Source organism: Rhamphochromis sp. 'chilingali' (genome assembly GCF_963969265.1).
Source record: "Rhamphochromis sp. 'chilingali' genome assembly, chromosome: 20".
NCBI classification, from domain to species: domain Eukaryota; kingdom Metazoa; phylum Chordata; class Actinopteri; order Cichliformes; family Cichlidae; genus Rhamphochromis; species Rhamphochromis sp. 'chilingali'.
This window is the reverse complement of record NC_137947.1, coordinates 16,282,321-16,303,699: the sequence shown is the minus strand read 5'-3', so window position 1 is coordinate 16,303,699 and position 21,379 is coordinate 16,282,321. Positions and strand designations below refer to the sequence as shown.

General features: G+C 38.7%; 1 protein-coding gene across 1 annotated transcript in view; it reads right to left on the bottom strand.

Annotated features, from left to right (window-relative positions):
- LOC308388893 (zinc finger matrin-type protein 4) overlaps nt 1–19,399 on the bottom strand; it is a 75,178-nt gene extending 55,779 nt beyond the window's left edge. Inside the window, exons 1-2 of the mRNA XM_080869864.1 lie at nt 19,278–19,399; nt 2,837–2,953 (exon numbers count right to left, since the gene is read on the bottom strand). Coding sequence (XP_080725990.1) covers nt 2,837–2,947 — 111 coding nt within the window. The 5' untranslated portion in view covers nt 2,948–2,953; nt 19,278–19,399. The remainder of the gene's footprint in view (nt 1–2,836; nt 2,954–19,277) is intronic.
- Nucleotides 19,400–21,379: the final 1,980 nt, after the last annotated feature.

Here is a 21,379-nt window from a genome sequence, read left to right as displayed (position 1 = left end):
TTTCAACATTTTATAATTGGATTGTTTCTGCCTCTTCAGAAACATCAGTTTCTAAGTTGGAAGCTTGGAGAAAGGACCTAAATATTAATATTTCTGAGGAGACATGGAAGTTAATTTGCTTAAAAGCACAAAAACAATCGATTAACAGTAACTTAAAATTACTACAATACAATTGGATCATGCAAACATATGTAACACCGGTGAAACTGAATAAATATAATAATAGAATACCAGATACATGTTTTAAATGTGGAGAAGCCCGTGGAACATTTTTTCATTGTATATGGGAATGTAGAATTGTTTGTGCCTTTTGGCAGGAGGTGATGAACAAAATAAACCAAATTTTAAATAAAAAGATCACTTTGGATGTAGAAATGATGCTACTACAAGTGTATCCTAAAAATATTAAATTAACAACCTATCAAATTAAGTTTATGGATTATTGTACATTACAGGCAAAACGTATGATTGCAATAAATTGGAAAACATCAGTTCCTCCTGCTATTGGCGCTTGGATAAACTCCTTGACACAGTGTATGGAAATGGAAAGGATTACGTACTTTCTGAAAAATAAGTTAATATATTTTGATGAAATTTGGAAGCCAATTAATTACTTTTTCAAAGTAAATTGCCCAACACTGTATATGTGTAAGCAAAAGAATCTTGAATCTGTGAATCTTTGAAAAGTGTTTTGAATCACATGTAGGACATCTCAAAATGGAAAGCAGTATTGATTGGCTCACAATTAGAGAAGTGTCTCATCAAACAGTGAATAAAGCCATCACACATACACTGTCTTATGCTACGGAAGAATAAAAATGTGCCAAGATAATGCTAGAGTTGTCTCTATTCAAATCCAATAAAAAGGACATACTTGTCAGTGTCAGTGGCAGCTGATGGAAATTTCCCCTCTGGCACACACAAAGCGGAGGGGAAAAGGCTATGAAAAAGAATGAAACCAAGAAAAAGACCATGATGGCTGGTGCTGGTGATGGAGGAGCATGTGGTCAAAAAAAAGTAGTCAGACATGCAAAAGACACTGCAATGTGAAAAAAAGTGGAAGGGGAACTGAGAAAAAGAGGCTTACTTAAAGGGACTTAATGAAGTGCTTAAATATATCTTTCTTATAACCTTTACAATCAAATGCTTAAGTGTGTGACAAATGAAACTGAAGATAAAAGAAGAGCTAGTGCAATGGCCCTCAATGCCCTAACACACAAAGCTAAAAGTTAAAACCTTTCATATAAGGTGCTAAAACCTAAAGCACTCAAACACTGGCAACTTAAGTAAAGGAAGGTCAATACTGATTGATGTGCCAGATTCTTACCAAGTGAAACTGACATTACTAGTCTGAGACCAGACCTGGTCATCTGGTCATGTGTTAATCGCTATGTTTATGTTGTTGAACTGACAGGCCCTGGGAAGATAAAGTAGAAGTACCTGTACAAGAGTGGAGGGCACTTTGATATTTTGGCATTGCAGCAGAGGGTGAAGACTGAGAACAGATGTGTTACGTGTGTCACGATAGAGTTGCTATAAATTAAAGGAAGGGCTGAAGGAAATGAGCATCTCAGGATAGACGCTCAAGAAGGTGAAGAATTCACTTATTGATGCAGCAGACAGAACCACTGACTGTGACTGAAACAAAGGGGCACATGCTGGGCTTATAGTTGACAGACAGGTCACACACCTGGGTTTGTTCAGCCTTTGGTTTTAACCTTCGATAAAGCACTGGAACATAATGCATTTTATGGTCCTATTGACCAACAGCAACACCCCTAATTGGCTAAAGACAGCCTGATATTGACCTGGATTTTGTTTATTAGTTAAGTCCATTTTCATTAGTCAAAGCTGAAGCAACTACCTGAAGTTCAACAATTTAATACATATAAATTATCTCAACTCAAAAGAGGATGCATGAATTATTTAAGTGAGACATTTAGGGATGTTTGAAGAACAACTGTGGGACTTCTGACATTTTTTTTTCCTTTGGTCGGAAATGAGAAATTATTTTTGTTTTTGAAATGTGCTCCTAGTAAATTTGCCCATCTTTGCCCTCAATCTGATTAGAATATAACATTCAAAATATTCCTGCTTGCAAATGATTTGTTTCCTTGTCTCCTTGATCTGCTAACCTCTACAGAGACCTTTTGGAACTGATGAAATGCAATGACTCAGCTTGCCTATTCATCTGCTCTACTCAAGGCTGTGTGTTTTTGTCAGGCTCGGGAGGGACAGAAATAGATTACTGACAAGTGAATGACGTACTGTAGGTGCACATCTATGCAGAAACCTACCGTACACACCATCATTGCCCTTGCTTTAGTCTGCCTAGATAAGGGCCTCACCCTCATTAGTCTGCTTGTTAATCCCAATTGTATCTTGTAATTAAGTACAACTTTAATGCAGTACACTCACGCAAGCACACATTCACATGCACAAACACACACATTTAGATTCTAGTTAAATAATGCAAGGGCTGAATGGCCATCCAATAAATTACTCTGAGAGAGTCTGCTGAAAGCTATACTACATTAAAATAAAAACTGTGTGTGCACATTTGTTGTTGTGCAAGTAACTAGCATTACAGTGCTGCATTAATACTATGTTTAATGGATGAGCACTATTTTGAACGCCACAAGCAGAAATTGGTACAAATAAGGCATTTGCAAAATGTACCACGCAGGAATCTGCCTGAAAATGAAGTAAACGTTGCAACATTTTGGCTTGCTTTATGCATAAGAACCTTTGTGTCTTCTTCAGTTGTTGAACACATGTTTATTCTGGAATAATATGAGAAAATACCTCAGAAACTGAGCAGAGGAGATGGACTCACCTCATAGTGAGCGGTGCGCTGGGACTCGGAGATGAGCTGGGCATTGCAGATGTTACAATAGCTCTCTGTGAACAAGCCTCCATCCACAACGCCCGCAGACTTCATCTTCATCTGAGACTACAAAAACACACACACACATACACACCCAAACATATGCAAATATGAATATGATTAAAATGCAGGACGGAATAAAATGTCAGTGAACCTTACTGTGTGTGTTTGAGATGCATGAGCATGCAAATATCTCAATTTAGAAATCGTTTTTCCTTCAGAATGACAGATTCATTATGACAGTGCAGCCTAAAATATGTTGATCCTCTCTGTCACAACATCTTCTCATGGATTTTGGCTCTAGACTTGGAAACAATGGCCTGAGGCTCTTGCGCGAGTTTTCTGCATTTTACTTAGTAATAAACTTTTTAAAAAATATTCAGTAAGCTCTAACATGATGTTGAGAGCAAAAGCTTACTTAGATATGGTTTTATTGATGACAGACACAGCAGAAAAAACAGAATTGGTTCCTGACTTTTTTAAATATCAAAAGTGCAAATACTCAAAAACAAGAATCTGATTTACTAAAGTGATTTATTTTCGCCCTAATCTTAACAAATTCCTAATTTGAGGTATATTTTTATTTTAATTGACTAAATCAAACCTGGTAATAAAACCAGTAATGTAAGTTTTTCTTTCAAATCTGGAGCAGAAGATTTAAATTTTTAAATCCAAGCCTCACCATGCTGGCTCAGCTATCACAGTTATCTCAGTGTTTAAGGTCGATAATCTCATACATGTTTTCCATGTAATGTCAGAATTTACTGTGAGCATTTTAAAGGACTCTTAAAATTACTTACAGTATTTTAGAGACAAAATATAACCATATATAACAGACCATAAAAATACAGTGTTGTTGTTCATTTTCTGATATCATATGTGTTGTTATTAGTTTTATTACAATTACTATAACTCTGCACTGTTTTCTTTAGAAATTAAACACCATAGTATGGATTTGTTTGCATATAGTTAGTGGACATTTATGCAAAAAAAAAAAAAAAAACCCCACCAAAAAAACCAAGAAAAAACCTTTTTGACTACCTTCTGCTTTTATTTTTATTAGCATTACAGGCCAGACAAATGAGAATGTGATGACTTCAGAAATAATGAAGCACAAATGTCTGCTTCTTTGCACAAATGTGAACAGGGAAAGTACAAATGAGTCACGACTTTATTTTAGACATTAGTGAGCTTGTGACATCATAGATGTATTCTTAAAATGTGCGCATTAATTTACCCCAAATCATTTGGGCAGAATTTTTACTCTGGGTGAAGTTTTTTTTTTTTATTAATATCCCGATCATATTGTGAACCAACCTCAATGAGAGTTTGCATGGTTCAGTAAAATTCCTTACAGTACACAGTTTTTCTACCTTTTAATTACACACCCAAATTAAGTACATAACACTTATGGTACTTAATAATAGGGTAATAATCATTAAGCTTGGCTTCTAATGACTGGTTTACGATAGATATTTGGAACCATGCTTTCTTTTTATTCTCGTGCTTGTGTTTTTACTGCCTTTGCCACAGACATGAGCTAAATTAACGCGCTATCTTAGACTGCTAAACTTAGATTTTACTATATTCATCTTAGTCTGCTTTGTGCCATTTAGAAAGTGCAACTTGTGGAGGTGTTCTTGTAAAAATGAACCAGGTAAAAAATTTCAGCTGTGCCAACCATAATAAGCAGTAGTGTATGTAATGGAAATGCTGTAAGCAACTGAAACTCCCAGGAAGTTTTGAACATTGGAAGGAAAGTAATAATGTTGTAAGGCAGAGAGAGGGTTTAACATCTCTGTGAACCTGTTTCCAGTAACATTTCCCTGTGAGAAAAGGTGTGTTTATACTTGGTGAGCGCTGGGAACCACTTAAACCATAGAAACGTGAGCATCCTACTGGGAGTGATGGCTCGAAGCCTAGTACAGTGCTTTGCTTATATACAGAGTACAATAATAGAAACAGCTTAATGATCTGCTCTGGGGTCTTATGTTCAATTTTCTATTCTCTTCATTATGTGCGCCCTATAGGCACTGCTCTGACATGTTAAGAGTGAGTAACTGGTCTGTAGGGAATAGTGAACAAACCAAAGCCATTAAAACCGTCTGAGGTCTTTTCGCAAAGGAAGTGGCAGGTCGGGGGTTTGTAGAGGCAAAGTTATTCACAGCTACGAAGTACAAGGATCCTGTCGAGGTCAGCTCTGGTAATTTTGAAAGAATAGGGCCCTTTGTGTATCTTGAGAATTACAACATTTGTGATGAGATCAGACAAAATGTACTCCACGTGTCAGCAGGGAAAATGAATTTTCTTTGTTTCACACCTAGTGTTTAATTCCATTTAGCCAATATGTTTGCACAACGCTCCACACACACACACACACACACACACACACACACACACACACACACACACACACACACACACACACACACACACACACAGAGTAATTACTCCTGTCTGTTAATCTTGTCTGTTTAGTGCACCCTGGACCTTCCAATTAACCGCAGACACGCTGTATGGACATTTCTTTCATTATCTAATTGAAGCTGCAGTGAGACCCACATAATGCACGTTAAAATGAAAAGGCACTGCATTTGATTTACAGTAACAGAATTTACTATCGTCTTTACTTGTGTTCAGTAAGTTATACATGCTTGAGAGGCACAATATTCAATCTCATATGCCACAGATGACAAGCTGTAAACTTGTTTTGTCTGGAGGCCTAGATGCATTATTACCTCCACAACGTGAAGTATGAGGCATAATGGAACAGATATATCTTGGAAACTGACACATTAAATTTGCAGCAGAATTTACAGGAAAAGACCTTGCACCGCCAGCCTGGACGTCAGCCAGGCGGAAACGAGTCTATCTTTTAATCTTTAGGCTAATTAAAAATGATTGTGACTGCAGAAATATCCTTATCTTCCTAATATCTCAATTACCTCTGAATATTACATGCAAGATGGGGGATGTAGACTAATTAATAGAGGCAATCTGTTAGCAAGATTAATAGAATGGCAGACCCAATGAAGCGAAAAGATGGAGAGACAGATAGTGGGATACCTAATTGAAGATGGAAGGAAAGAGGGAAAAAAAGGTTGGGGAGGCAGCAGGAGGGTTAAATAGATGCGCTCTTCCTGCTTTAGTATCAATTTGAACCACAGGGCATGTATTATATATGTGTTATATTTAGTATCAGTGGAAAGTTTACCTTCAGCTCATCTTTTGATTTTGTCTTGTTAGTTTAATTTAGAACCTTTTTTTTCACTTGGATGCATGCAGAAGTCATTGCAGACGACGTGATCACTTGTGACAAAATAAAGAGAGTTTTTAAATAGAAGGGGAGTGGGAGTGAAGCTGTTGTATAGTCAAGCCCAGAAAAGCTATTTTCTTAATGAGCTACTTCTTAGTAATAAAACCGTTTGGTAACTAAAATAGTGTGAACACATGGATTTCCTGCCAAACTTGCAAACTTGGGGAAGTTCATTAATAGACTCTTACGTCAAAGAACTGATCCATGACATATAGTTTGGTGTGTGACGAATGGTATGAATTATTGCTGCAACCCAATTAATTCATACAGTCATTAAGGACTTAACTGTTCTCAACTTGTATGTGCATGAGCCAATAACACTTACAAAAGCAATAACAATTGCAATATAATTCGTAATTCACTTTTAACTATTTCAATTTTGACTTAAAAATGCACAGTAACATTATAATTTTGTCATTTTTAATCAATATTGTTTAAAAGAGCTCCATCAAACACTAATACGGTGCTGGTGCCCAATCTAGAATGGGTGGAGATGATTCTACATTGGCCACTAACTCTGCATCAGCAGGAAAAGGGGAAAGTGCGGTGGTAATTTCTGGCAGCACCAGCACAGCAAAACAAAATTCCTGGGCCAAAGCTTGAACTACTGATCGGTAGCTATCAGAAGGGCTACCACAAGAAACTGGACAAGGATTAGAAGAGGCAGCTCAAAGATTTCATCCACTGTGATTTTCTTCTGACAGAATTTGTAAAAAGAGAAGTGGCTGACGCACTGCACTGTACAGAGTCAGCAGAGAGGTAATGTGTTCTGTTGACATAGGAAGACTGATTAAGAACTAGACTTAACTTCTGGTGAGAGTTAACAAATTGTGCATGTTTAATAAAAATGGCACACACAGTCTGCCCAGCTCACAATTCCCAGCATGCTGTAGCTGAAGGACAGCAACTGTTGTACTGCCAAAACTTTCCATATAGAGCTTGCATTTTAGAGTTTTCGCTCCCTGAATTGACATGAACAGACAGAAATGCAATTTAGAAAGTAATTATTTGTCTTACACTTGCATCAAAAGGTTGTTGATAGTGCAAACAGTTTCAGTGATAACTTAAATGAAACATGTCATTTTTTAGACTTGATCCTGAAAAAGTGTTATTAGTGACAGAATCTCATCAGCTAAATGCCACCATATCAGCAAAAATGGTATATTAGGGCTCATAAAGGACTCATTGTACTAATCATTATGCTTCAGTTCACCTCATTGTTGCAAACTTAACTCATTTAGTGGCTTTTCGTAGACTTGCAGTGACTTTGTCCAATAAATAATTAAATAAAGTGTTGAAAATTCTGCAACAGTACTGTTTCACAGTCATTTTACTTATTAAACCAAAATTCAATATATAACCCTAATTCCAAAAAAGTTTGGAGACTGCAAAATATAAATAAAAACAAAATAAAATGATTTCAGAATGACAATGGTTACTCTAGTTTGTATTTACAATAGAACCCTGAAAAATAAAGAAATAAGAAAAAGATAAAGTAATTTTAATTCAATGGTTGCAACACATTTAAAAAAAAATTGGGATGGGAGCAACAAAAGGCTGTACATTTGATGACACCAATAACTGTCCTTTTAGAAGTCTACCTATTCACAATCTACCTGTTCTGTCCTCCAAGTATAAAGTCATGCTACTACACAGGAAATGTATTTGAAATATATTATTTCTCTTTTATTGCTTTGGTGTAGGACAGGGGTGGGGAACTCCAGGCCTCAAGGGCCGGTGTCCTGCAGGTTTTAGATATCACCCGGGGTCAACACACCTGAATCAAATGATTAGTTCATTACCAGTCTGGAAAACGTCAAGACATGTTGAGGAGGCGATTTAGCCATTTAAATCAGCTGTTGGATCAAGGACACATCTAAATACTGCAGGACACCAGCCCTTGAGGCCTGGTCCTCCTACACAATGGAAATCTCATTGTGACATTCTAGAGAAAAGGTTCTGATGTGAAGTTGTCAGATGATCTAATGAAGCTGGATACACACTGGAATTGAATTGCTGTAACCATGAAAGGGAATGACATTCTGTGACATTCTCAACAAGCGAGCCACTGTATCAACTACCAATGAGAGTGAAGAATATTGCTGATTGACACAGCATCTGCACAGACAGGATGCTGGCCAGGAACCCAGAGTGATGTTAAAACTAAGTAAATGCCTACCTCAGCCCAGCAGCCAGGCCCTGAATTTCAACAATTAAAAAACTGATGAGCAGTCAGGCTGCAGCCGCTGTTTTCTACCTCTTCATGTTTCTGAAGTAGAATCACTGTCTTCGTGCTGATTTTCACCTTTGCTTTGTGTTGTTGGCTTTGTATTATACTATGAAGAAGATCAGTTAATTTGGTTTCGATATTTCAAGAGAAAATCTTCATTTTCTTTGTCCAAGATGGAACCTTTCAAAAACTCTTAGTCACCTAAAATGCAATGAATGTGTGGACCAAAGGCCAAAACACATAGAAAAGATGTGTTTCAGAATACCCATGCAGATGTGGACAGGGGTTTGAAGGGTCTGCTAGAGCAATAGATGTGAAGAGCTTGGAACCTGATAGGGTAGCACACAAGGTTTGAGAAAAGTACACTATATTGCCAAAAGTATTCACTCCTCCATCCAAATCATTGAATTCAGGTGTTATAATCACTTCCATGGCCACAGATGTATAAAATCAAGCACCTAGGTAGACTGCTTCTATGAATATCTCATATAAACAATCAGTACAAACCCCCAGACTTAGTGTGGCCTTCAGATCGACGAGTCTGGGTTTGACGGTTGCCAGAACAGTATTTGTCTGACTGCATTGTGCCAAGTGTAAAGTTTGGTGAATAGGGATTATGGTGTGGGGTTGTTGCAAGGTCCATAAAGACATGGATGAGCAAGTTTGGAGTGGAAGAACTTGACTGGCCTGCACAGGGTCCTGACCTCAACCATATAGAACACCCTTGAGAAGAATTAGAGTGGAGACTGTGAGCCAGGCCTTTTCATCCAACATCATTGCCTGACCCCAATAATAAGCTTCTTAAGAATGGTAAAGAAAATATCCCATAAACACACTCCTAAACCTTGTGGAAAGCCTTCTTGGAAGAGTTGAAGCTGTTATAGTGCAAAGCATGGTCTGCCGTCACATTAAACACTATAGGTTGAGAATTGGATGTCACTCAAGTTCATATGTGTGTGAAGGCAGACTAGGCAATACTTTTGGCAATATAGTGTATGAAAGCAAAAACAAGGCTTAGAATTAAAATGTGAAAGAAAGTTAAAAGTCTTTAAGAGTTAAAGTGAAGACAGAAAACAAAAACAGCATCTCCAATTAAAAATGAAAAAACCTCCAAACTCCATTGGACAGAACTATAAAAAGTAAATGAGTCTTAGCCGGCACATGCACAAACCTTCTGTCTTCATCGGAAGGAATATAAAGACAAAAGGGAACGCTCTTTTAAGACCACATCAAGTATTTAACATCGATGTGAACGTTGAAACTTCCTTAGAATCTCAGCCTCTGGCCCACTCTTCATTAAATAGCTGGCCTTGGAATAGAAGGAACTTTTTGTTCTTTCTAATAAATGCAGCTAGTGGGGCTGTTTTTGTCACATAAGCTTAGAATATTAATTAGGTTGTAATAGTACTTGCAACTAGATAGTGTAATAAAGCCCTACCCTACTGTAGACAAACATATAGCATCAAGTATTTGCCCAGTGGGGAACTTTAGAGACACTACTCCTATCACAGATACATAAAATGTGTCCTTAAGATGAACTTAGAGGGTGAAAAAGAAAAAAACTGAGACATTTTTTACAAGATCCTATCTTCCCTTCCCCCATTTCTCAGTTTATTCATTTATGCTCCATCAGGGGGTAGCTGCTGTGAGCTGGACTGTCTCTCCTCCTCTTCCATTTTCTGTGCTCACATTTTCATACAGCTTCTATCTCATTCAAAATAAAGTGCTCCCCTCATTTAACTGTCAAATTATGCATACGGACGTTGAAATATTGACATCAGCCTGTGAGCCAATGGCCTGTCGAATGAGTCACAAGCCGTAATGACAAGAGCAAGGGTTGGAGGTTAATAATATGGAACCCTATATCGCAAAGGCACTGTGGCGTCACTTTGATGTTCCACATTACAGTTTTTTTTCTTGTTTCACGCCTGGTAATGTAATCTTTCCCAACACTGTCTCCCCTTTGTCAAACCCCTACACACACACAAACACACACAAACACATGCACACACGCTCCAAGATTCATAACCCTCCGCTTTGTACAGTAGCAATCAAAGGTAATAGACTGAGGGAACAAAGTCTTCAAAGGAGCTGAAGCCAGAGTCTGAATCCAAATACACATTCATTCTGTTTGCACTGCAGGAGCTTACTTTGTACTATTCTTGTTAAATACTGCAAACTGCATACGTACACAACCTCAAATACAGCGTGGGTACAAGCAAATGGATTTGCTGTCAAATAAAAAAAAATAAAGCCAAAAGCTTAAGATATGGAAACAGAGGTCCCGTCTGTTCCCCCAGAGTTAAATTCAACAAGTTCAATCAAGAAGTAAAAGAAGAGAGTGTGTGATTGCGATGCAGAAAGAAAATCAACAATGCTTTATTCCAAAATTGGCTGTGTGATCTTCTAAATTTATGTCTGCATTTTTTCTGTGCATTTGTGCCTTTTAATACATTTTACAGTTCTCACACATCAATTTGCGTTGCGAATCTGAGTGACAATTGCACCGTCAACTCCTGAAATCTTCTCGCAATAACCTTGGTGACAGCTCTGAGATGCTATACTTCTTGTCTGAGTTTCCTTCTATAATGACTGAGGAGTGAATGTTACCTTGAACCGAGGTCAGTACTTCAGCCAGTTTTCTGTATAAGTCAAAAAAGCTGGACTGCTCTAGATTTATAAAATGTCAGGATTTTAATCATTACTTATTATTAATCTCTGGCTGTCTTCCAGGTCCTATCCTCCTACCCTCAACCCCAGCCAGTCATGGCAGACGGCTGCTTCCTCTGAGCCTGGTTCTGCTGGAGGTTTCTTCCTGATAAAAGGGAGTTTTCGCTTGCTCGTAAAGTGTCATCTAATTGTTGGGGTTTTCTCTGTTTTTCTCTGTGTTATATAAAGTCTTTATCTTTATCTTACCTGAAGCAACTGTTGTTGTAAATGAGCAATATATAAATTGATTTGAATTGAATTGAATGTTGACCCTGTAGGTATTACACTGTTTGCATGCACATAATCTTTGAATTTTTTTCTTTCCTTTTTTTAATTCATTTAAATTGTTTGTTCATTAATTAAAGAAAATACCAGACTTTTAAAACAATCTTCTCTGTCAGCCATGACCAAAGAGCACACAATATAAATGCACAACAATCGTGACTGCTTGACAACTGCCACTGCAATGTTAAAGTAAGAAATTTCATAACATCAACTGTTTAAAAAAGTTTAAATGACATAAATACGGATCGCAGCACCATTTTTGGCCACTTATTTTGGAAAACAACGAGTGTGTAATCACTCACATGGTACAACCAATCTAATCCCTAATTCTGATACTGTTAGTCAAAGACAGTCACAGTATGCTTTTTATCTCACTGTCTCTTATCTTCATCTCATTTGCCTCTTTTCTCTCCCAGTGGTGGAAATATGCCCTTTAGGGCAGGGATTATTCATGAAAGATGGTGTAGGCTCGACTTATCCACTCTTGGGAGAGAAGAGGAGATAAGCTGCAGTATTATGCACCTTACTACTGGAATGAATTTTAGTGAAACTTAAAGTTGGAGACTCACATTCGTCCAAGAGGTATATACTGGTATTTTATGTAATATTTGAGATGGATGTATATGTGAATTCTGAGCTTATCCCAGCCAAGGAGATGATCATTATAATAGTAATAATAACAGTAATAGTGACTTAACAAAATAAGCTTAACAGAAACAAAACAAAATTGTAAAAACACATTTTCCTGATTAGTCAGCCTTTAGCATACAGACTCAATTACGTTTATTGTGCAACGCACAAGAATTTTTCAGTGTAACTTATTAGGGGTTTGGCAGCTTTGACAGATGGCTGGCAGCTCAGGTAGCTGTAGCTGATTTGAGCTCATTAGAATCACTGAGCCTTTTAACAATGTTTATGGTTTTGGTGTTATGTCTTTTTAGCAGAATACACAATATGGGCTGCTGTCTATGACAAAAACACAGTGAGCCAACCACCACCAACACCAGCAGATGCCATGGCAGCCCAAATCATCATAGACTGTGGAAACTTCACATTGGACATCAAACACTTTGGATTCTGTGCCTCTCAATCCTTCCTCCAGTTTCTGGGACCCCGATTTCCAAATGAAATACAAAATTCTTTTAAATCTGAAAAGAGGCATTTTCAGACGAAAGCACAGTTAGCACAGGTAAGATGCATCTGACGATATTCAGTTTTTTAAGGTACACTGGTACATAGATATTTACTTCTATTAAATGCACCAATCCACACAGACTACTAGAGTTTAGACTCTGATTATGCACCTGTTTTCTGGCTTTGCTGTCAATACAAAGCGATCAATGAAACGACTAAATCTATCAACACTGTTTATTGCTTCATTTTAGTGTTTCCATTAAGAATATTTATGCTGTCAGTCAGCTTGGTGAAGACAGTTTATCTGAACGCTCTCCTTTCAGCTCCTCTGTACTTCTGAGAGACAGACTGGTTCTGAAGGCAGTGATACTGAAGGCAGATCGGTACTGGTGTGGATTGAATAGATCAAAAGCTTCAGTGGTGCTTTTGTGTTTTGTGTGTGTCTGATTTTCCATAAGTGAAAGTGTCTATTAGTCATCTCTATTTATCAATGCATTTATATTTTATAACCTCTCTGGCTTGATGAGACCCTTGTATTCATGAGGGTACTCTGTTAGTTTTATCTCTGAAAATCTCTCTCAGTGGACCATTAGTTGTTAATGGTATTAATAACAGATCTAACCCTTTAGGCCATAATATGGGCTCATTAGAGGGAGAAAGAAGACCATTATCCTGGGCAAAGTTAGGTTTGCAGTTTAACAGCTCACATTTCCGCGTAGTGTCTCTCTGCCTGTGTGTGTGTATTCAGTAACAGACTTCTAGGCAAACTGAGTTAATGGTGGGAGACCGAAGGCAGCCTGAAATTTGAATGGGGGCTGTTAAGTTACTTTAACATATGGGAAATGCCATGTTAGAAAGCAACAAAACTGTTGGGGTTTATCAGTTTCATTAGCAACTGATTGGATTTTCCTTTTATATGCTTATATAGTTTGCCCCCTTTTGGCCAGATGTTCTTTTTCTATGTTATGGGACTTTCTGGACATGTTTTCATTTTAAAATCTCTATTTGAAAAAGGTAAAACAACTTTTGACAAAATGCAGACTTGGTATTTGGATGGCACCCCCCCAAAAAAACTATGTGACATCAAAGAACAGTCTGAAGATCCAATATAAGCACGAAAGTGGAGAGGAACTTTGTACAAAAGAACATGCTGCAAGGATTTTGGCTTTTAATGGTTGTCTCAGTGTACATTATGGCAGCAGCTATACACACAGAGACCTGTTCTGACAGGCAGTGAATGGAAGTGGGATCAAGGCACTAAAGATAAGTCAGTATTTTCATGAATATATTTTCCCAAGTCCAAACAAAAAGTCATTCAGGAATAATATTGTTCCTTTTTTTCCACCTAGAAACCATATTATACAAGCAGATTAGAGCAGAAGTGAGCAAGCAGACAGATTTCCCAAGAGCACCTCAATGCGAAAGATATACATTTGAGACCAAGCAGGAGGGAGATGCACACAATATGAGAACATACTGGAAAGACACAGAAGTAAAAAATTAATCGGGCATAAAATTTAGTGGAACAACTAAAACGACACAAGCCACATAACTCTGACATGATTTCATAAAGCTAATTGCCAATCGCTCTTCCTAATTACCAAAACAAGCTTGTTTAGCTTCAAAATTCACAGAAGCATCAATACATACAGATTATCCCACAGCATCATTCAGTTAAATAACTGCATGTCTTCTTATCGCATGTCTGACTATGAAGCAGGTGTGTGAGTAGATACAGTACAATACAGCTGAGAGTTGATTTTCTATTTACATCCTCAGAGGACGTTACAAAGACATCATGGTACGATCATCTGTCAGTCACAGGGCTTCTGTTTTACATATGTGTGTAATGTGTGCCTGTGTAAAGTGTGTGAATGCAAGCTGAAGTGACAAACCCATTGATGTTACTTTTGCGTGACAATTTTACTCTTGCATGTCAGCAGGCAATATTATCTGATGCAACATTAAAGCGTACAAATACTGTACACCACTAATTGCTGGTGTATGCGCAGAGAGCTGTTCAGTTGCCCAGAGCCAAGCCTGGTAACTGCAGTTGTGATAAAGGATGCTGCCTGCAACTTCAAATTTGACAATTAATTTTGTATAAATTTTGCACTGTAGAGATTTTTTTTCAGTGTGCTTTTTTTTTTTTTTAATTTTTTTTAAATTTCAGTACAAATAGAGGCTTGACTTTTAGAGCTTGCTTGGCCCTTGGGTGTTTGTTTGAGAATTGTACTTCCATCAGCTGCGGCTCCAAGATCAGGGAAGCAATTAATGAGATTGATTACTGCAACTAGCTCAACTCCTGAAACAAAGGGAATAAACTCCATGTTGAAATTAACCAGACAAGAAAGCAACTAAAACTTTAAGCCATTTTAAGTTGAGCTAAAACTTAAACATTCGGTAACTTTTAAAATAATGCTTTCCTCCACAAGTCTGCATGATGACACAGTGGTTAGGACTGTTGCCTCACAACAAGGTCTTTCTTGCTTTCTGTTCTCCCTGTGTTTCATCTAGGTATTCTGGCTTGCATGCAGTTAGTGGGGTTAGGTTAGGCTGAGTTGGTGATTCTAAATTGCCCATATGTATATCTCTGTGTTAGCCCTGCAACAGAGTTGCAACCTGCCCAGAGTGTAACCCGCCTCTCCCCCTATGGCAGGTATTCATTCAATCTAGATATCCACGTTTTGACACTTCAGTATGTGCCAATAAAGATGTGGATATATGAGCAATAGAATTGTTTCCTGGTTTTTTTCCAAGTCAAACTCCACAGGCAGAGATCACTCTTGTTAACTAAATAGGCCTGAAATATGACAGAATCTGCTCAGTTGCAAAAAGAGCTTCAGTGGTCAAGCAAGCTTTCAGGAGGTAAAGCATTAAACGTTAATAAACACTCACTTCCATGGCATTTTTGGAGTGAGTGTTTTGGTTTTGGGTCAAAGCCAAAGACCTAGTTTAAACATCAGTGGTGATCCTTCATATAAAAGCTAGGTAAGTTTGACAAGAGAAGACGTTTTCTCTCTGTGTCACTTTGATGGTAAATTTATAGATGTGATCAGATCAGAACAGGGCTGCAGGCAGTGATCAAAGAATAACAGCTGGGAGCGGTGCAGCCCTGCAATAAGAGATGACCTTGAATGGTCATAACTTTAAATCAAGCAGAGTTATGGAACTTTGCAGTTGCACCTCGTGTGAGTTTGGGAATCCAATTAAAAATGAAAAGCTGGTTTTTATTTCGCGTTTGAGAAATATTTTCAATACAGTACAGCACCGATTCTTTTATAGAGCAGCAAGGTTATAGGTATATGAGTTTGTACAGCCTCCACATGAACATTGTACTGCTATCGACAAAGTTAGCACACTCGCAGCACTGTGGTCACGCTGTGTGTGCATGGATGGCCACACACACGTCCTCACAAAGCAACGTGATACTGATATGACTGAATGTAAAAAACATGCTGTGCATCACACAAACAGATGTATACACACAGAGACACACACTGGCATGAAGTAAATAGGGTATGACCTTGCAGCACCTAGCCTATATAAATAGCCTGTATAAAGTGTCTTTGCTTCTTCGACTTGCATCTGTTCCTTTTGGTGTGAGTGTGTTTTTGAGAACTGAGTCTGAAAAAGAAATAAAAAGCAAAAGCATGAATTCTACATCTGATAAGCATTTTTTTTTCTTTGCTCATTCACTAATGCACCCACAATATTCCCCTCTCCTCCCCATGTTCCCTCCCTATCTGGCAGCAGGCCAGTTTCCTAACACGGTGATGGAGCAAAAGAAAATTGATTTCTAAAGAGCTGCTATGCCCGGATATGAAATACGTAACCAGTTATTAGTCTAACCCCGATATTAACACAACACGACAACCATGTCAAGATGTATATTTGAGATGTCGCTCTTGTTTCCTTTGAGAGATACATAAAAAAGGCTAAAAATGATAAACTGCCACTTGTTCAAAGCATTACAAATCAATGTCAGTATTGCATAGTTTTGATGATATCTACTTTGTTTGAGAGAAAAAGGAGAACAAAAAGCTCTAGTTGGCAATGCATTGATGCTGCTATGAGACGGACTCAGTATCTTGATTGTGTAGACAGTCAGAGCGAGCGGGTCCATATTACTTACTATGCTGCTATTAATGAGAGGCCAAATGGCCCACACACTGATGTACTGTACATGGTCTCTCTTGCACGTACACTTATTAACACAGAAGCAGATGCACCCGTGCAAAGACAGCACACAGTGAGCAGTAAGGTCAGGGCTCACAGTGACTGAGAAAAAGATATTTGAAGAAGATATGCTGCCTGTTGCTATGGAGCACTCTGAGAGGAAAACATACACACAAAGACGCACACCTACACATGATGCTCTATCAATCCTAAAGAAAATGGACCAATCGCACACCCGGGAAGATAAACACACATATACATGCATGTATATACGCACACGCTCAATCAATCATTGTCCTATTACAGAAAGTAATGAAGCTGCAGCGTCTTTCAAGAGCATCACAGCTTCAGTTATTGCCCTCGGACTCTGTGTGTGTGTGTGTGTGTGTGTGTGTGTGTGTCAGCGTTTGTGTCTTTTCCTTCATATGTTTTATTTATATTTAGAAAGGAAAAAGGGGCCATTCTTCAAGAACAACATTGCTCTTCCATTTGTTCCTTTAGGACAGGGTGAATTATGCCAGTTGGTTAATCAGATTCTTCACCAGAGAGGCTCAGACAGAGGCACAGCAAGGGGGAGAATGAAATAGGCAACCATACTTCTAGACGCCTCAGAATTGGGAAGAACAAGGGCACGGCATAATGTGTGGCATAATGAGCATGCCTGTTAATTTGCTTTATTTTTTGAAGGGTGATTTAAAAACTTTAATTAGACTATGAACTCTGTTGTTCATCATAGAGGGAACTGGCACAAATAGCTGGAACAATTCTATTCACGTCAATAACAATACGTTAAATGAGCCATTATACTCTTCATGAACCCGAAAGAGAAGAATACAATAGAATGTAAAGCATAAAACATATTTACCATTGTAAATAAATGAATATGTTGTAAAGCAGTGGTAGATGATTTAGCACTCTATGTACTTTAAATCCTCTCAGACACTTTTTTTTAAAATCTATGTCCATAAACTGGCACTTTGCAATAATTCATTTGCTTTAGCTCTCATATTTTTGAACTGGGAACCTTTTACTGTAATTATTTAACAAATTTCACAGTGATATGAATGATTAGTTAGTTGTTGCTTTCAGAGGGTGTTTTTCTTTTCCGTTCCAGTGCTCAGAGACCCAGCCCACCTGCCTGCCTTCCTGCTGCACTGACCTAAAGTACAGTAAAAGTCAGTGCTGGCTGAATCGATCACAGTGTAGGACTGAAGATCACTTGCGATGACTTGTGATCGATAGTGTAACTCCATGTAAACAGAGCATGAAGGTTCAGTGCTGTTCGGACAGTTGAGGCAAATGTGGGAAAAACTGAATCAGTGCCACTCAGTGGAAGTCATATATGCTCATTTTAGGGACAAAACAAAAGACTGAAAAGGACACTGAGATGATGGCCGCATGTGATATTAGTAAGTGTAATTGTCCAAATTCATATTTCATCACATCGTGCTTAAGTGAGGGATTTTTAAGGAAAGCCTGTGCTGTTTATGTGTGTCTGTATGTGTGTGTCTGTCCTGTTGACGGGTAGGTGAATGCCTGAAAAGACCATAAGCTCTTATCACTCTGCTACAGACACCCGGTATCAAGCTGACTGGACATTCCTCCCAAAGTGACAGATGCTAGCAACAAGAGTGCTCTAAATGAGAATGGATATGGAGCAGTGAAGCAGCATCAAAACTAATCCATATTACATCCGACGCGTCTCATTTTCATGTTTCACAGGAAGTCATTGAATGTGGACCAGATGCTTTGAACAGTTTCAGAATGAGAAAATTTCCTGCACACAATTTAAACTCAAGCTCAACTTTCTGTAACTTAACTGAAAAGTGAACTCAACCAGGGATGTTTAAATCATTCCAATAAGAAAATTAATCTAATACTATTTCAGCAATGCACTTTTCATTAAAGTCATTTAACCAGCAGTCCATCTGTTCTCTGGTTTCATGTTTTCTAGTGTTGCATGCTCTCTTTGTGTCACTCCACTCTTTAGATTGCAAATGTTTAGACTCTGGCATGCTGTGATTGACGGCTTTTCTGATATTTTGTAGATCAGACAAATAAATTAACAACCTAGATTAACCGGCAATGAAAACAATTTTTAGCTGCAGACCCAAATCAGATTTCTCCACATCAGTTTAACTTATCATGTTCAACACACTCAGAGATGGCCCCAGTGGATGAATGAATAATAAATAACTCAAAGTGCTGCTTTTTTAAATAATAAAGCAGCTAAGAAAGATGTTATGAGCATTAGATGAAAACCTGTGACACCATGCAGCAGCATGGCTGTACGTCAACATACACTGATACCACGTTTCTGGTTTGCCTACAGTTAGAGAACAAAAACAAAGTTTGCAAAGGTTTTCCCCAAACCGACGATGAGTATCCCAGCAATTCCACGTGATGCTCTGAGTGGTGTAAGAACTTAGGTATTCTACAACAAAAAATCAAACAAGGCCAATCAATACAACAAGTCATCCAATGAACAAACTGATGGGGGGACATAGCGACGGTGGAGTTTAGAGTCCATCGCTCACCTTCCGCAGAGGCACTGACTCCTCTCCGCGAACCCGATGCACCTGCGCACCTGCACCGCGAAATCCGTCAAAACTTAGCGCCAGTCCTCCCAGTGTAGCTGTTTGATTTGTTCCTCGTCTTAAGCTGCGATGTCCCCCTCCAAGAAAAACTCCCTCGCGCCGCCGTCTGTCGTGATGCGCTTGTCCCCTAGCGACTCCTCTCCAATCCTCGGTATCGCGGAGGTAAGAAGGAACGAAGCTCTGTTGATATCATCCACCACTACTCCGCGCGAAAGGCACCGCGGAGAGAAAACAAATAGAGGGAGAGAAAACACACACACACACACAAAGCGAGCTATCCCAGCTTGAAGTAAGCGAGAGGGGGGACAGAGAAGAAGAAAAAAGTGTGAGCAGCCTTCACTGGGATGAATGAGAGACAGAAAGCGCTCTCGGCTCACGCAGCGTGTGAGTGATACACGGAACGCTCGATTTGTAGAGTGAGTGAGTGGGAGCACTGGTCGAGTGAGTAGGTCTTCGCACCCACACGCATGTCATATTACACGAGCATAACCCGAGAGAGCACCCAGATTCCCTGTCATTCCAGTCACTGTAATATCGATGCTCTGTTTCCATGACCCCCCTTTACAAAGTAAGGCGTCTTTGCTCACACTCACTTTTTAATCCCCATCATTTCATTATAAGGCATATCATGCACTGTTACTGTCTTGTTGAGAAGATGTAGTGTAGTTTCCAGCTGTGTGGTCTTCATCAAGCACTCAGAAGAACCACAGGGTTCATGTGCAGAGGTGCCCCGAAACCGTAATCAAGGCTGGGAATTTGACTTCATCCCAGGCCTCTCTGTCAAACAAACCACCAGACTGCAAATTCCATTTGTAGGCTAAATCAATGCGTTGATGTAACACTTACAAGACTAGTCATGAATATGTCCACTGTGCTCGTTTGAGAGAAAAGTTATCCAGATTTTTTTTCATTTTCAAGAGGAAAAAAGTATACAAAATGTACTACTTACCAAGAAATGCATCTGAATGATAACTTTTAAAGGTTTGTTAGGGCAACTGTGTGCTGCAAACACTTACACCTGCGAAGAATCAGAAAACACACAACTCATAGCATAATAATCTCTTTCCTCCACCTTTACTTTTCTTCTGAACACCTGTGCAGCCGGGCTTCTATATGCATGTTTGCCACATTTGCAGCAACAATGGTGAGATTTTGAGACGTGCGTCTACTCATCTACCAATAGAGTTTGAGATGAAGCAGCACTCTCTATGTTAAAAAGTTTGTTCTCTTCAACCCAGAATGGTCCTCTGAATCTAAATGCCGTGAGGTAAAAAAAATAAAATAAAATAAATAACAGGGATGTCAGTCTTTTGTTATATTGCTCACCGTCCACTGATGCAACTGTTTAGGTGGGTTGACATCCTGCAGACCTGCAAAACATAGAACCAGTGTGACTTTTCTTCTGTGAACAGGTTTTTGTTTGTTTTTTTTTTCCCTCAGCCACAGAGTCCATAAAATGATTATCTCAGAAAAAATAAGAAAAAGAAAAACAAATTGCTGCAAATGAACTCAATGTTTCAAGAGGAATTATTTTGAAGTGTAATCTGAATAAACAAACCGTGGCCTTTGAATCCCAATCAAACCGAGGCAATTTAACACAGTCGTGAATCCCAGTGAAACTCACAGGAACCCAGTATCTGAAGCCAGAATGTTTACCACAGCCAACAACAGAAAACTCCCCCGGCTCTTGATCTATTAGAAATGGCATTAATTCACTGTGGCCTGCAAACAGTTCCCAAAGCAATCATGCACCAAATTTAGAGCTTAGCTGAAAAGAATGACATTGCCATGCCCCCCCTATCCTTTCTTTTTTATAATTTTTCTGTTCGATTATCCCGAGTCTTTTTGAAATGCCACATTTTCTCACTAGTGTATGGATGTGTATTCATTCCGGCAGAATGGGCGCCTATTACACGCTTTCAGAGGCTGTGACAGCAGCCCTCAGTGAGGAAGCCAAACACTTCACAGCTCAGACAATGTACCCAGGCAGACGTGCATACACACACACACACACACACGAATGCATGCACTCACAGTTTCAA